A 16,994-nucleotide genomic window follows, 5' to 3' on the forward strand; every position below is an offset into this window, starting at 1 on the left:
AGGCATGTACCAAATCCTGTAATTCTTTACACTCTATGTATGCCCTCTGCCAAAGCATCCACTTTAGATTTTAGTTGAGTAAGGAGAAAATTCTGATACTTCAACATATGAAACTGGCAATTCAAAGCCCTCATTGCTAAAGTGGAAGAGGTATACACTTTCTTACCCCATCTATCCAAAGCTCTAGCATCTTTATCCATAGGAACTGGATTCTTTACAACAGAAGCCCTGACACCCTTAGGTCCCTGGCTAATAGTTTCTGGGTCAGCCCTTGGACTCTTATACAGATATTTATGAGCCTCAGGTACCCTGTAATACCTGTCTGGCTTAACTGGCGCAGGAGGCAGAGAATCTGGATTAAGGGAAGCCTCGGAGAAAACGTCTTGAACAACATCCAAAACAGGAGGTATAGCCAAGGGCCTATGTTGTGGTAAAAACAAAAATTCCCTAAGCCTCTTTCGGGAATCTGAGAAATCCTGACCTTCCCATTTAAAATGCTCCCTCATAGAATGCAGGGTTTCTGAAAAAGAAAAATCCTCTGGAGGAGAAGCAGAAGGAGTGGAATCCTCTGCGTCTGAATCAGAATAAGGAGGAAAATCCTGAATGTCTTCAGCCGAAGACTCTGAGTAATCTGAAGCCTGCTCCAAACTTTCCACCTCTGGCTCCACCCTAGGTCTCTTATCAGGAGGGGGCATAGAACCTCTGATTAAAGAAATTAAATCTTCTGCCATTTTAAGCATGTGTTTTTTAGGCACAGAACCTGCAGAACTAGGACTGATACCCGTGGAAGGCAAACTAGGCCTGCCTTTGGAAGGAGCCTTAGAGACAGAAGGAGAAGGCCTAACCACCTTAGGCAAGGAAGGGAGAACAGCAACCTGAGAGGCCCCCTCAGCCTGACCTGACTCCTGAGAGGCCATATCTTGCAAAATTAAAGCCCCCCCCTGAGACTCAACTGAAACCTCTGCTGGATCCACAGATTCCACCGTAGTTTTTAAAGAACCGGCGTCCGGAACGGACGACTCATCCTGCCTGGACTTTAAAGATTTTTCTTTGCGCTTCTTCGCGGTAGCGGGCGTCGGAGGATCCGACGGTATATTATAATTACACCGCTTACCGAAGACAAGCCTAGCACAATCTAACCTACGCTTAATGGTGCGCTTATTAAACCTAGCACAAAAGCGACACCCGACTACGTCGTGCTCAGGTCCCAAACAAGGAATACAAAGAGAGTGGTAATCCCTATGCAGTATCTGTTTCCCACAAGAAATACAATTATTCACTTTTTCTGACATCCGGAATTAACTGAGGCAAGAAAAAACAAAAATATTCCCCAACGGGGTACTTAGCCCAACTTGGTTTCGGTCTGAAACTCAGAATACGAAAATTTCAGAACGCCGAACGGCACTTGCAAACGCTGCTTCTGCATCGGACCATGCGGCAAAAAAGACTGAGGATATGACGTCGGTCATGCGCTTTAATACCCTGACGCTCTGATGTCAGATTTGAGCGCCCATGACCGACATCAGCCTAATACTTTGGTATTCGGGCCGACCGAGGACAGCGGACTATCCATATGTAAGGACTGCAGCAATGTGAGATGAAGAACATCTATTATCACAATGACTTAGACAACACAAAATAGAAAATGGTGGTGCCGAACTTAGGATGCCTATGACTAGAAAAATAACCAAACAGAGGTATTAGAGATATTTCAGAAATTCTATAAATATTTGTATAAAGCTGAGGAATGGAGAAACCAAGAAATGGCACAAATGGAAATACTTATGGAAGACTTAAATGTGCCAAAGTCAGTAGAAGATGAGGCTCAAGAATTAATAGATAAGATGGGAGGGGACGAAATAATAATGAAATACTGGGGAAGTCTCCAGGAAAACAGGGTATTCCTGTGGAAGCTTGGAAGTTAAGGGAAAAGAAAGTCATAAATACCTAGAAAGTTTTGTTTAACAAAACTTTAAAAGGAAGGATAGTACAAACATCTTGGAAGAAAGCTATGGTCCCCGTTCTACCCAAAGAAGGCAAAAACCCTCTAGACTCAAACTCATTAAATTTCAATTTTTAATGATGATTATGAAGTGTTTATGACACATGAACTAAAATAATGGCTGAAGTGTTGTCAAAATTGATAGATACAGATCATTGTGGTTTTGTGGAAGTGAAGCAAACATCTGATAACTTTAACAGCACAATGACATTCCACAAGGAAGTAGAGCACAAGAAAATGCCACCGGTTTAGATGTGTCTTGATTCAGAGAAGGCATTCAATAGAATGAGCTGGGATTTTATGAGTAGGGCAATAGAAGCACTTGTGTTTTCTGATAGAATAATAGTGTTAATTAGAAGGATATACGAAGGGTCAAAGTCAGGAATTGGAAATGAAGTGGGAGAATTCCTCTCTGATAAGCTGTGTTTAAACAGACGAACCAGACAGGGGTGTCATATTTCCCCCCTTTATCTGCATGCTACTTAGAGCCACTGGCAAAGAAAACAAGGAAATCACAAATTTATGTGTATAACTGGTGTGATAGTACTGAAAAATTAAACCGAACAAACACAAGAACGTGAAATATCAAAAAGTAAATAAAATTTCTAGAGAGCCATTTAAACGTTTTCCACTAATATTGAACTTCTGTTTTTTGTATCTATTTATTTTTCTAGAATAATGTATTCATATAGTATGTATTTTAATGTATTTATTCTTTTACATAATATATATATATATATATATATATATATATATATATATATATATATAAAATTAACACTTAATAAATTGGGTTTCTCCTGATAAATAGTATGTGCATTAAAAATTTTGTATGAATGTATGCATTGTTGAGTAAGACATGTAAATGAATTAGGGAACCCTTAGTATACACTGATGTTTGGTAATTATTTAATCATGAGTAATGAGGGATATTTAATCAATTATTCAATTAATTGGTGTATAAAGGAAATGCTGCTTGAGTGCAAAAACATTCCTTGAAGGCGGAAGCCGAGGTACTGGATGAACCAGTAAAGCTTTTTTTCTGAGTATTCCTGGCGGGGAGTGGTTTATTTTTGTGAGTATTGAAAAATTAGCCTTATTTGCAGATATTATTCTGTACTTGATAAATCCGGAAAAGGATATTTCATAGGTTCATAGGTTCATAGGTTCATACTAGGCTATCTGCCCGAGGGCATTTACAAGCCTAGCCCATCGTTTTGTGGCTTACGCCACCCCTTTAGTATGGGGAACTATACCCATTATTTTGCTGTGCCTCTGTCGAGCAGTGACACTGAGGTAATCCCTGGGGTATATCTGCGATCTCCCATCCATTGGTCAAGATTTCTCTTGAACAAGGCCAGCGAGGTGCTCTGCCTCACATGTACCGGGATTTTGTTCCACAGCATAGGGAGTCTTTGGGTGATGAATCTATCCCTCCAGCACGTCCTATTAATAGCCGTGTCGAGGTTTAAGTCTCCCGCCCTTGTGGCTCTGATGGATCTAGATTTTTTGAGGTGAAGCATATTCATCAAATCTGGGTTTGACATGGCCTTGTATGTTAGGCAAAGGTCACCTCTGAGCAAGCGTGGCGACTGAATAGAGCTGGAGTTCTTTCAGTCGGGCAGCATAGGATAGATTTTTGAGACCCTTTATCCTTTTGGTGAGGAACTTTTGTGGCCTCTCCAGCTGCTGCAAGTGTCGGGTCAGATACATTCCGAATGGGGCATTGTACTCAATCATTGGTCTGATGGGTAATGAGTAAAGGGAGACTATGACCTCCCTTGATCTAGATGTGAATCCCTTCATGATAAGGTGGGCAATGTAGAAGGTCTTCCTAACTACTTTAGCTACATGGGTGTCGAATGACAGACTACTATCAACCTGGGTCCCCAGGTCCCTGATAACTTCTTCTGTGCTCAGTGGATTGCCACCTATTTGGTAGCTAGGGGTAACCTTGTTTTTCCCGAAGGGTATGACTATGCAATTTTTGGCATTTAACTTTAGGCCGTGGCTCTGGCACCAGTTATCCGTTTCTGTGAGACCCTTCTGAAGGATATCTGTGTCAGATGTGTTTTCTACTATGGCGCCCAGTTTGCAGTCATCTGCAAACTTTGTCAGCCATAACCCTCCTGTGTTTGCTTGTACTTGGAAAAGTAGATGCCAAACAAGAGTGGGCCCAGGACTGAGCCCTGTGGGACACCACTTGTGACAGGCTTTGAGTCTGACATGGCGCCAGCAACTCTGACCCTGTGGGTTCTGTCACTCAGCCAGTTTGCAACCCATCTTGTGATGTATGGGTTAACATTTAAGCTGATGAGTTTTTCAATGATACCCGAGTGGGGTATTGTATCGAAGGCCTTAGCCAGATCGAGGTAGGCTGTATGGACTGCCTTTCCCTCATCAATGGCTTTGGTGACTGTTTGAAAAAGTCAACCAAGTTTAAAAGGCATGATCTGCCTTTGACAAAGCCAAACTGGGTTGGATCCAAAGTCTGCAAATTCCTATGTCTTTATTTATGAGGTCCATTATGATCCTCTCCATGGCTTTGCAGATAAGGCTTGTCAAGCTAATGGGCGGTAATTTCCAGGGTCGGTGGAGGCACCGCCTTTGTGAAGTGGGACCACAGTTGCAGTGCGCCACTCCTGGAGTGCGTATCCAGAGGTAAGACTTTGATTAAACAGCTGTCCTAGCTGTGGGTTTAATTCCTCATTGAGTTCGTGGAGCACACAGCCGGGGACACCATCAGGTCCCATGGATGCTGTGTTTTTGCTTTGGAGAGAGCAGTTCTCACTTGGGCTGGAGATGTTTGGGGGCTGCAATCATTTGGTATAGATATCTCTCCTTTTGGGGAGAAGTTTGCACTGAACCTGTCAGCCAGTATGTTGGCAATGTCTGTAGGATCAGTAATCTTCACATCATTTTGAACTAGTTCTGAGCATATTTGGGAGTTTCCTCCTAGGTTTCTAACATAGCTAAAGAAGGCCTTATGATTGTCTTTTGAGTCTTTAGCTATTTTTCTCTCGAAATTTGCTTTGGATGATTTTATGAGAGCTCTTAGTTTTTACTTATAGTGATCAAGGGTGTCTTACCTTTTAAGGATTTTGCTCTATCTTGTAGTAGCTTCCTCCTTTTGTTGTAGAGTTTGTTTATGGCTGGGGTCCACCAGACTGACGCTTGCCTTTGGTACAAAGAGTCTTTGTTTTGCTTGGGATTGCCTTATCCATGCAGTCCTGCAGGTGCTGGTAGAAGGCATTTGTAAGTGATTCAGCGGCTTGAGTACTGTTTTCCGCCGGCTCGGCGCCTTAAAGGAGACCACACTAGTCTTTAGAAGTGTGAAGTCGGCTTTTGAGAAGTTCTTTACTGTGGTCTTTTTTATTTCAGGTGGGGGTGGGATGAGGACCTCCAGCGAGATTAGTTTGTGATCTGATCTCACCAGTGAGGGGTATACTTCCAGTGTTGAACATTGTGCTCCCATGTTCGTGATGATGAGATCAAGTATGTTATCTCCTCTTGTGGGGATGGTGACTAGTTGTTCCATGGCATTTGAGTTTATGAATTCCAGGAACTTTTGGGCTAGGGTGTTTGGGCTTGAGTAGTGTTCCCAGTCTATATTAGGGTAATTGAAGTCACCTAGTATGATGGTGTTTGGTGATACATTTATCCCTCTAGTGTTTTCAGGAAGGCCATGTGAGGTTCCTGAGTTTGTGAGGGTGGCCTGTAACATGCTACAATTTGCAGAGCAGTCTTGCCTACGGTTAATTGCACCTGGATGGTCTCCGATGCATCATGCGTTGCCACCAGTCTTGAGGTGTGGGTGTCCTTGATGAATATGGATACCCCCTCCTTTCTTGGTATTGTCCTGATTTTGGGGCGGAGCATGATATGAGGTAAAACCTGATAGCTGGGGTGCTCTCAGGAGCCTTGAACCAGGTTTCTGTCACAGCACAGACATCGATGTTCTCCATACTGAGAAGGGCCTCGAGTGCGTGCATTTTGAGATTTAGACTTCTGGCATTGAGCAGCATTACCCTTAGTTTTTTTCCTTTTTGTGTTCTAGGGTGGTAGGTTTAGAATTTGAGCCTTGCCTAAAAAGGCACTATGGGGTGGCAAGAGCCTTTGCCAATATCCGGAATCCCAGGGTGACAGGTGCAAGCCGTCCCTTGAAGCAGCGTGGCTTGTCCAGCATGTCATCCCAGGCAGACAGATACTGGATCCCCTTTGAATGACACCAGTGTTTAAGCCAATTGTTAAAGCTGATCATCTTATCTCTGTATTGTGGCATCATTCTTGGTGAAGGTAGGATACTGCTCAAGGTCAGGGTCATACCTGCCTGGGCTACATAATCAGAGAGCTCCTCAATGTCTCTTTTCATGTAGTCCAAGGAGGTGCGTCTCAGGTCGTTTACACCAGCGTGGACAATGACTGAGTCATATTTGTACCTGCTGTTGAGAGACCTGAGTGCTTGCGTTATGTGGCGGATTCTAGCGCCCGACAGACAGCTTACTGTGACCTTCTCCTTACTCAGTCTGGTGGCGGGGCGTCAGTGTGTCTGACTATGGAGTCACCAATGACTAGTGTGTCTGGCATTGTGTTTGGCCTTAAGGGCTGTGACTGTTTGACACTCTGACTGTGAGGTCTATGTGTTGCAGGTGTTGTGTTCTGAGGTGGTGGTTGTTTGGGTGTCTGCTTTGGTGGCCTCTGCTGTTTTGGTAGATTTTGATCAGAGCCTCCGAGTATGTCTTTGTGTGTTTATGTGTATGATTTGAGGTTGTAATGGTACTATGTGAGACTGGGTCTATAGTGTGTGTGGTAACCTTCTCCTCCTGACTGGTCTTGCCAGTCCTATGTTGAGAGAGCTCAGCCTCCAGTTTGGCCGTATAGTTGCATCTCTCGCATGTATTTGTGTTTTGTGGGAGGAGGAGAGGGTTGTCTGTGTACATGAGGCAATTGTAACATTGCCTCAATATTCCCAGGTTCACCAGCTGAGCAGGAGAGGACACTAGCAACTGATCCCTCAACATGCTAGAAGGATAGACAAAAAACTTTAAAAAAGATTCCGGGGGAAAACAGCAGAGGCCACCAAAGCAGACACCCAAGTGCTATGGAATATTCTGACACAGTTTAAAATTTTCAGGACATAAAATAAATGAAAATAAACAAAAGCTACAGCAGTAAACTATGCTTCCACAGATGAATTGGTTCAGCAATACCCATATTTATGGGAATATGGTAAGAAGAAATATTAGGTGTATGGAATAAAAAGGATGCTATTATGACAGCTAAGGATATGCGAGAAGAGATTAAACAAAAGATAATACAAAAATGGAGAGGCTGGAAGTTCTTGACTATGGATATGAACAATTAGGTACAAGCAGTGAACATACTTTCTAATAAAATAAGCAAGACAGTCATAATGTTATCAAACAGAGAAGTTGTGGAGCAGAATTAATGAAAAACTGACAGAATTTATTTGGGAGGGCAAGAGTTAAATGAGATAAGTTGTTTCTCTCCCTAGCACAAGGTGGTTTGGGATTATCAGTTTTGAAGTGATACTTTCCAGACACATAGGTACGGCTTGTGTGTGTGTTTGTGTACATATATATATTTGCATAAAACACAAACAGAAGTTTACAAATCAAAGTGGAAAGAAGTGATGTTAAAATGAGGGTGTGTTAGATTTACAGAATAAGGAGAGAGTGGTAGTATTTTGGATGAAGGCCCTTACGGAGAACAGTAACAACCATACAGAGTATTATTTTTTACAAAATAGTATAAAGTATTTTTGAGAACTTAGCCAACGCAGGAATCAAGAAAGGTGATTTTAGAATAAGAATGACTGCAAGTAGCGGCAAAGAAAATTAGGTGAGCAGGTGCTCAAATTTATTGGAGAAAATTAGCAAAGAAACTAAGGTAGTGGGAGCAAATTAATAGGGAGGGGAAATGTCATATAGTGGGAAGAGGCCAAGCAGACATTTGGAGTGCATGCTAATGATTGCCTTATCTACCAGGGAATGAAAACAGAGTATAAGCAAAAGGAAAAGAACACTAGAGTGTTAAAATGAAAGACTAGCTCTGGCTGAATGTCAGTTGAATTTATCTACATATACCATAGATACATTAAGTAATGAGACTCTGAGGGCTCAGCTCACACCCTACACAGGTAATGAGAGCAGCTTACCCTGATGCAAAAAAATGCTGTTGGGCTGCTGTGGTTTATATGGTGCGAAGTGTATACGACACAGCTCTTGTTTTTTGTTTGCAGTGTCCGTGTTTCGTTTGTGCATACACTGACTGTGTGGATGACTGGGCATGACTGTTAGTGTGTGAAGAGGTATGTGCAAATAACTTTTCCACGCTCAACTGCTTCAACAATTGGCTAAGTGGATCATGATCATTCAATACATATATTTAAATGTATACATAACTTTATATCAATCTTGCTATATTAATATATATAGATAGTGAAGAGAGAGAGAGAGAGAGAATATTCTTAATTAACAGATCAAGCTGTTTTTATGAAGTATGTTGGCCTTAAGCAAAACCCTGTATTGCACTGATAATGAATGGACTAATGATTAGAGTTCAGACAGATGCTCAGGTACTGGGAGAGACATGTAAAGGTTGCAGGACTGAGGGACTAGGACTAATGTAATCTTATTACACTGGGATACAGGGAGATTGGTGATTAGCTGGCTACTTCCACAAAAGTGAGTGGAGGCTTTAAGGATACAAAGTTGCAGCTGTTAACCAAGGACATGGGCTTGGCTTACCACATCAGCATTTAAAGGCGAGCACTCGCATACATGGCAAATTGGTAATAGGTCTCTCCAGTGATTCAGGTGCTCACATCAGCTAACAAGGGCAAGTTTGGGCCTAAAATGTAAACACCCAAATGCGGACATAGGATGTGAGCAAAGGAGCAAAACCCCTTCATGAATGCCTAAACGACGGTCTGCTCTGCTTACCTCTGATCTGTAAGTCAGAAATCCCGGAGTAAAAAGGAAATAATTGGTCTCAAGGCCAGTGGTGGCATGCTAGTTAGCAGGCAGAAAAGGAAAAAGTACTTGGAAAAAGAAGTTTCTTATCCTTACATCTTCCAAAATATAAGCACGCACAAAATGGCACATTATTACAAGATGATAAAATTGCAAATCTGTCTTTTTATTTTTTTTTGTAAAAGCACAAACAGATTCATTCTATATTCATGACATATTTTCCCAAAAATTTCATCTTCAGAGATATGACCCTGTACTAGAAGACGTTACCAGTAGTTCTACATACTTATTAGGATATTCCCTTTATTTTTTTTTTTAAATTCAAAGCAAACATAACTCTATGACATGTTCTGACTTAAATAAAGTGTTTTATCTTTAATGTGTCGATATACAAGTACTAAAACTAATGCATTACTTAAGGTTCAGTAATGAAGAATCCTGAAAATGTGGAAAGAAAATCTTCTAGGAAAACAGATCTGCCACTATTTCCAGGCAGGGAACACTAAGGGCAGAAAGATCATTAGGAAAGGCAATATAGTCACCTTATCTAACAAACATATATTGTCGTTAATATTGTAGACTTAAGTCTATGGATTTCTGCATAAATCTAAGACTGTCATTTTTCTGGAAAGTTGCAGAGTAAAAAAAATGACATTTTAAATGTAAGCTGAAATTCTCCTTTACCTTTGAAAGTATTTGCAAATACAGTCAAATCTGACTCATCCTGACATTCATGAACATTAGCACACCGGAACACTCAGGCAAGAACAGCTTCTTTAAGTTGTTAAAAATTTATATTCATTACTTTTCGATTCTCGGCTGGAGCACCTTCTGTGTGAAGTCTGCATGCCCTCCCCACAGTCGAGTGGCATTCAAAAGACATGCGTAAATGGGCGTGCCTTCGTTGAAGGGTGGGCATTGAGCTGGCACCACGACACCGTAAAAATCTACTGCCAATCATTAGCGGACTGGAGTTCCGCTGTGGCGATCCCTAACCGGGAAAAGTCGAAAGAAGAACAACAACTTTAGCAATACTGTCTAATTCACCTTCACTTTTGTTACACTTTTTTGTCATGTCTTCGCATTATGTGATCAAAGTATATGAAGTTTTAGCTTTACTATTAGGCCTTCCAGTGAAAAATCGGGATTTGTTTCCTTTGACCTTCTTGCAGTCCATGGAATTCTCAAAAGTTTTCTCTATTACCAACCTTAAAAAGTATCCATTTTCCTGTGCAAAGTCTTACTCATACTCCAACTCTCACAGCCATATGTTATTACAACCCTTAGATTTGACAATGGGAACCCTTTTTGACAATGTGATGTCTTTTCCCATTAAAATCATATTCAGATGTGCCACTGTGCTCTGTCTAAAAAGCAAGCATGTTTTAATTTCATGGCTGCAATCACAATCTGAAGAGACCCTTCAGTAAAAACTGCAAGAAAAACCCAACCAAATTAGAGTTCTTCTGTTTTTTTCTCCACTTCTTACCCATCTGTTTGTGAACAGATAGGGATTATTTTTATATTTATTTATTTATTTTATTTTCTGACTGAGTAATAAGCCAGCTTTTGTTCTTTTTACTTCCACCTTCATATTCCGGATCTTCAGCTCCTCCTTGCTTTCAAACATGAGGCATCTGCATATCTGAGACTTCTAATATTTCTCGTGATAATTGCAATTTTGACTCCAGCATCTAATTCATATAATCCAGCATTCACATGACATTTTCAACATATGAGCTGAATAAACAGGGTACCAATATGCAGCCTTGTCATACTCCTTTCTGAATCGGTCAGTTACTCCATATTCTGTTCTAACCAGCACTGCTTCTTGTTGTGTACAGAAATTCACAAGGAGGCAAATAAGGATTCACAAGGAGGCAAATAAGGAATCCCTGTTTCTCTAAGAACTTGCCACAGTTTGTTATGGTCCACACAGTCAAAGTTTAGTTAATACAGTAGAAGCATTTTTAAGAGCTCCCTTACTTTCTGAATTATCCACTGATGTTAACAATTTGATCGCTGGTGCCTCAGACCCTTTAAAGCCAGCTTACAAATCTGTCAGTTCTCGTCCCATATACTGCTGAAACAGCTTGCAGGGTCTTGAGCATTACTTTGATAATGTGAGCACGTTTTAACATTGTCATTTTTTTGTTTGGAATACAAAGTGACCTTTTCCAATTTAATGACCACTGCCTCATTTTCCAAGTTTGCTGCCAAGATCCAAGTAGCACTATAACAGCATAATTTTGGAGGATTGTAAGAAATTCAGCTGGAATTCCATCATGTCTTGCAATCCTGTTACTAGCAAGGCTTTCTAAGAACAACTTAACTTCACTCTCCAGGATGTCTGGCTTTAGATCAGAGAACACACCGTTGTATGTCTCAGTGATATTAAAGTCCTTCTTATATACTTCTGTACTCTTTTACTATATACTTTTTTTCTGTATACTTTTGCACACTTCCGTATACCTCAAACCACAACCACAATAATCATCACAGTTTAATTTTCTGAAAATCTTATGAGTCCTTATCATGACTGACTTTGGCCATCTACATGCCTGAATATCCAACTCTCCCCTTGCTCCACAGAAGCATTCCTTCCTCTACTGGTCAGTCCAAACCCACACTGACATGTCTAGGAGTTAGTCTAAGACAAGCTGTTATCAACATATGGTTTGAATTTTTATTATGCCTTACATTTCTGTCCTATCCAGGTTCATAGGTTGGTACTAGGCTATTGGCCCTAAGGCCTACACATGCCTAGCCATAACAATTCCCTGGCTATTTCTTCCCACAATATTTACTTCCCTGGACCCCTGTCTAGCAGGGCGACTGATGTGATCCCTGGGGTGAATTTCCTATCTCCCATCCAATTGTCAAGGTTCCTTTTGAAGAGGGCCAAAAGAGGTGCTCTGCTTGACATGTATGGGCAGTCTATTCCAGAGTCTGGAGAGTCTCTGGGTCAGGAACCTATCCCTCCAGCATGTTTTGTTCATTGTGATGACAAGATTTTGTGCCTAATATACAATGATGTCATCAGTACTTACTAGACTACTGATCTCTGAGGATCTTAAGCAGCCTACCCCACCATTAACTGGGAAAACTACTCGTCTACCAGCTTCTTAGCTCAATGCTTTCTAGAATTCATAAACTCCAGTGCCCTAGATCAACTTATCCACACCCCCACCAGAGGCAACAATATCGTAGACCTAGTCATTACCAACATGAGTGACCGGTGGTTCCACACCTGAAGTCAACTCCTCGTTGGTCCGATCCGACCATAAGCTAATCACCCTTGATATCCACATCCCGCCCCAACCCCCCCACTAAGGAAACCACGGTAAAAAAATTCTCCAAAGCCAACTTCATGCTTCTTAAGATATAAGTGTTGAACTTCATGACACCCATGCATATGGACAGCACAGTTACAACTGCTGAATCCTACACAAATGCACTCTATAAGCACTTACATGAGTGCATGGATCGTGCTATCCCAAACAGAACCAAGATGTTATCCTCCAAAAAAAGGAAGCCAATCTGCTGGTCCCCTGCCATAAACAAACTGTACAACAGAAGGAAGAAACTGTTGCAAAAGAGAGTAAAATCCCATGAGTGGAGGAGCTCCCTGGTCAGCCTCAGTAAGAAGATGAGATCCCTTATAAGATCCTCCAAAGCTAGCTACGAAAACAAAACTGGCACTAATTCTAAGGACAACCACAAAGCATTCTATAGCTATGTCAAGAATCTCAATGGCAACACCCAGATCTGCTCTGAGTTACAGCACAAAGGCACGAAAATTACAGAACCAACTGATATTGCCAACATGAAGATGCAAAAACCAAACGGCTGCAAGTACACTGAGGTGCCCAAAACACACAACAACAGCAAAAGTAAATTAAGGCACCAAAGTTACACACTGGAAATCAGTCACTGTATTTTATTGCAGAAGACAAACGGTAAGCACTTTCACAACTTAATGTTGCTTCATCAGACCACATCACTACAACTGATGCTTGGTTAAATACTAGGACAATTAGCAATATCTCTTTAAATTGTGATGTCATACTAATTGTCCTAGTATTTAATCAAGCATCAGTTGTAGTGATGTGGTCTGATGAAGCAACATTAAGTTGTGAAAGCGCTTACCGTTTGTCTTCTGCAATAAAGTACAGTGACCGATTTCCAGTGTTTAACTTTGGTGCCTTAATTTACTTTTGATATTGCCAACATCCTGGCAGATAGGTTCACTGCTAACTTAAACCCCCCCCCCCCACCCATTAAAGGGCCCATATCTATACAGGAAGAATGCAGAGTCCCTGTAATCACAACTACGAAGGTAAAAGCTGCACTCTCTAAAGCCAAAAACACAGCATCCATGGGACCGGACAACATCCCAGGCTGCATTTTACATGAACTTCAGAACGAACTGGCTCCCCACTTAAGCACCATGTTCAATAATAGCCTCGCATCAGGCTTTGTGCCCATTGAATGGTGCACAGCAACAGTGATCCCACTCCATGAAAGGGGAGCTACCACTGATCCTGGGAACTATCGACCTATTAGCCTGATGAGCCTGGTCTGCAAGGCCATGGAATGTATCATCATGGAACTCATAAACAAAGACATTGGTAACCTCCAAACTCTGGATCCCACCCAGTTACGGTTTGTGAAAGGCAGATCATGCCTCCTGAACCTGATCAACTTCTTTGAGGCAGTCACCAAAGCTGTAGATGAGGGCAAGGTGGTTCACACAGCCTATCTTGACCTCGCCAAGGCTTACAACACCATCCCCCATTCTGGAATTATAGCTAAACTCACTAAACTAGGTATAAATCCCTACATCACAAGATGGGTTGCCAACTGGCTCACTGACAGAACCCGCACTGTAAAAGTTGCAGACTCCAAATCTGACCTCAAAGCAGTGACAAGTGGAGTACCACAGGGTTCCATCCTGAAACCTCTACTGTTTGGTATCTACTTCTCTGAAGTACAGGCTAACACAGAAGGCCTCTGGCTAATGAAGTTCGCAGATGACTGCAAACTAGGACCCATAGTCAAGTTCCCAAATGATGTGGACATCCTACAGAAGGGCATCTCTGAAACAGATGCCTGGTGTCAGAGCCATGGCCTCAAGCTCAATGCCAAAAAGTGCAGTGTCATCCCCTTTGGTAAAAAACTCTGTACCCATGAACTACCATATAAGCAGCAATCTACTTAACACTGAATGTGTGATGAGACACCTTGGGACCCAGGTGGACAGTAGTCTCTCCTTTAACAGTCACATTGCCACAGTAGTCAGAAAGTCCTTCTATGTTGCACACCTCATCATAAAAGGGTTCTCATCCAGGAAAAAAGAAGTCATTGTTCCCCTCTACTCGACACTCATTAGACCCATTATAGAGTACAACACCCCTTTTGGAATGTACCTCACAAAACATCTGCAGCAGCTGGAAAGGCCACAGAAGTACCTCACAAAGAGGATTACTGGCCTCAAACAAATGCCCTACACTGACCGCCTCAAAAAACTCCAGCTTTACTCCATAGCATATCGCCTACTCCGAGGTGATCTCTGCCTAACATATAAAGTTATTTCAAACCCAGAGCTGTTGGACATGCTACACCTAAAGAAATCCCAATCCCTCCGAGCTACACGCTCTAGGGACCTAAACCTTGTCACCACAATAAACAGGACATGCTGAAGAGATAGATTCCTGTCCCAGAGACTTCCCATACTCTGGAACAGGCTACCCATCTATGTCAAGCAAAGTTCTTCATTAACACTCTTCATGAAAAATCTTGAAGAGTGGATGGGAAATAGGAAATACACCCCGGGGATCACTTATGTGTCTCTGCTTGACAGTAGCACAGGAAAATAACTTTCTTGGGTGGCGTAAGCCAGGGAACCTTGTTGGCTAGGCTTACATAGGCCCTTGGGCCGATAGCCTAGTACCTACCTATGAACCTACCTATGAACCTATGAAACTAACTTTGCATCCCCATGGTAATTACTAGCTCTTATACTTTGCAATTCAAATATCCAAAGAAGTATATGTTGGGGTAATTACATGTTTCCCCTACCCATGAGGGTGGGCCAGTGGTGCTAAACCTGGGGTGAATTTGTGGTTAGCCACCCATACATTACATTTTAATACAGTAAGAAACATACTCCACTCTTAAGTGAATTGGAAGACTGCTCCACAAGAGATGTACTCTTTGTAATGCACACCTAAGCAGCCAGAATGTAAAAATTTCACTGGAATTCCTCAACCAGGAATCAAACCCAGGTTGTGGTGGTGAGAGTACCAAATTCTAACCATCAGGCGTCCCCCTTCCAATGCTGAACTGCATCTGTGGATGGCATGCAGCTAGCACCTCCCATATATATACATATTTTTGAAGGCACTGGCACTTGCAGTGTTCACTGTGGGTAGCTATCCCTACAGAAATCCCTTTACCCTCCTCCTGTCACAGGCAAGCAGGCAAAAACAGAACTCATTTCTACCCCCACAAGTGGACTCCTCAGGAACTTGGCAAACTGAATTTTGGTCTCCTGTTCCACAGTCAATAAGCCATCCCCTCTGCACCACAGAGCAGCTGTACAATAAATGGATGATGATAACAATGATAAGAATATTTCTTAACCAGGTAGGCCCACTGGAAACACAGTCCCTTTTCAGGGGCAACCTGGGAACAATGTCTGGTTAAGTGACTTTCTCAAGGTCACACAGTAGGTAAATGAGGGCTGAGGGAATCGAACCCTGTACTATAGAAACTACAGACTGCAACTGTAGTCTTCTTGCCAACTGCCATATTATCACAAACCATAGTAATAGCTACTAAAACCTGGCAGAAAAGGTATTTTTAAAATTGGTAAATAAATTATCCAAATCAAATGCTGCAATCTTAAACAAAGTGCTACAAAATTTATAGAACAGAAAAATATTACATTTTTTGATATGATCAAAAATGGAATGATGGTGTAAAGATATTTCTATTGTTCATTTTAGATAAAAAAGGCTTCTGCTCTTCATCAACAGATCATTAATGTTCATCTGGACTACAGACATTTAAGGCATAATAAATCCTGCTTTAACATCTTGCCTGAGAGATGGTATCTCAGGAGCACAGACCACTCATCCCAATAGTTTACTGTCAGTACTCACATCCAGCACAGCCCACCCACTACAACACTATACTGTCAGTACTCACATCCAGCACAGCCCACCCATTGCAAGAGTATACTGTCAGTACTCTCATCCAGCACAGCCCACCCTCTACAACAGTATACCGTCAGTACTCGCATTCAGCACAGCCCACCCATTGGAACAGTATACCGTCAGTACTCACATTCAGCATAGCCCACCCATTGCAACAGTAGACCATCAGTATTCACATCCATGCATCTTTGGCAAAAACAGAAACAACAGTCTTAGCTTTCAAGTTTCCAAAGGTGAATGTGCAAACTACTCAGCCTCAGCATACACAGGAGAAAACTACAGGTCAGGTCATCTCTGAAGGTGACATATGATGGTTGTCCTCAAGAGAATAAAGGTAACAAGAGCAATTAAAACATGTACCTGCACATTCATAACATAAGTTTAAGGAATACCTTTGGGTTTGTATGTTGCAACTGCTTATTATCCTGACTGGCAAACTGGCTTGGAATTTGTTTGTCTTTATTTTCTTTGAAACCGGACATCTTCTGGAGTGCATTTTTCAGCTGCCGGAATTCATCTATTTGTGACTGTTAACAAACATTGAGAGAACTATGAGACTTCCTTTATGTAATAAGTGACATCTCAGCATTAATTTCCATATCACAAGACTATATAACTATAGTAAAGTAAATATGTGTAATTACTCACTATATCAGGTGATCTTTGAGATAGCCTTCTGCAAATGTGGCAATTAGAATCTGCATTCTGGGGTCAATTATTTACTGATCTGTAGCTTCTGTCTTTGTCATGCATGCACTCACCCCCTTCTGGTACTAC

General features: G+C 41.7%; 1 protein-coding gene across 3 annotated transcripts in view; it reads right to left on the minus strand.

Annotated features, from left to right (window-relative positions):
• LOC122793591 (Golgi integral membrane protein 4-like) overlaps window positions 1-16,994 on the minus strand; it is a 1,583,571-nt gene that overhangs the window by 600,199 nt on the left and 966,378 nt on the right. For all 3 annotated transcript variants that reach the window (XM_044061762.1, XM_044061761.1, XM_044061760.1), the window contains exon 7: window positions 16,610-16,744. In XM_044061762.1, coding sequence (XP_043917697.1) covers window positions 16,610-16,744 — 135 coding nt within the window. The remainder of the gene's footprint in view (window positions 1-16,609; window positions 16,745-16,994) is intronic.

Source organism: Protopterus annectens, chromosome 2.part0 (assembly GCF_019279795.1).
Source record: "Protopterus annectens isolate FY-2018-M chromosome 2.part0, PAN1.0, whole genome shotgun sequence".
Classification (NCBI taxonomy): domain Eukaryota; kingdom Metazoa; phylum Chordata; order Ceratodontiformes; family Protopteridae; genus Protopterus; species Protopterus annectens.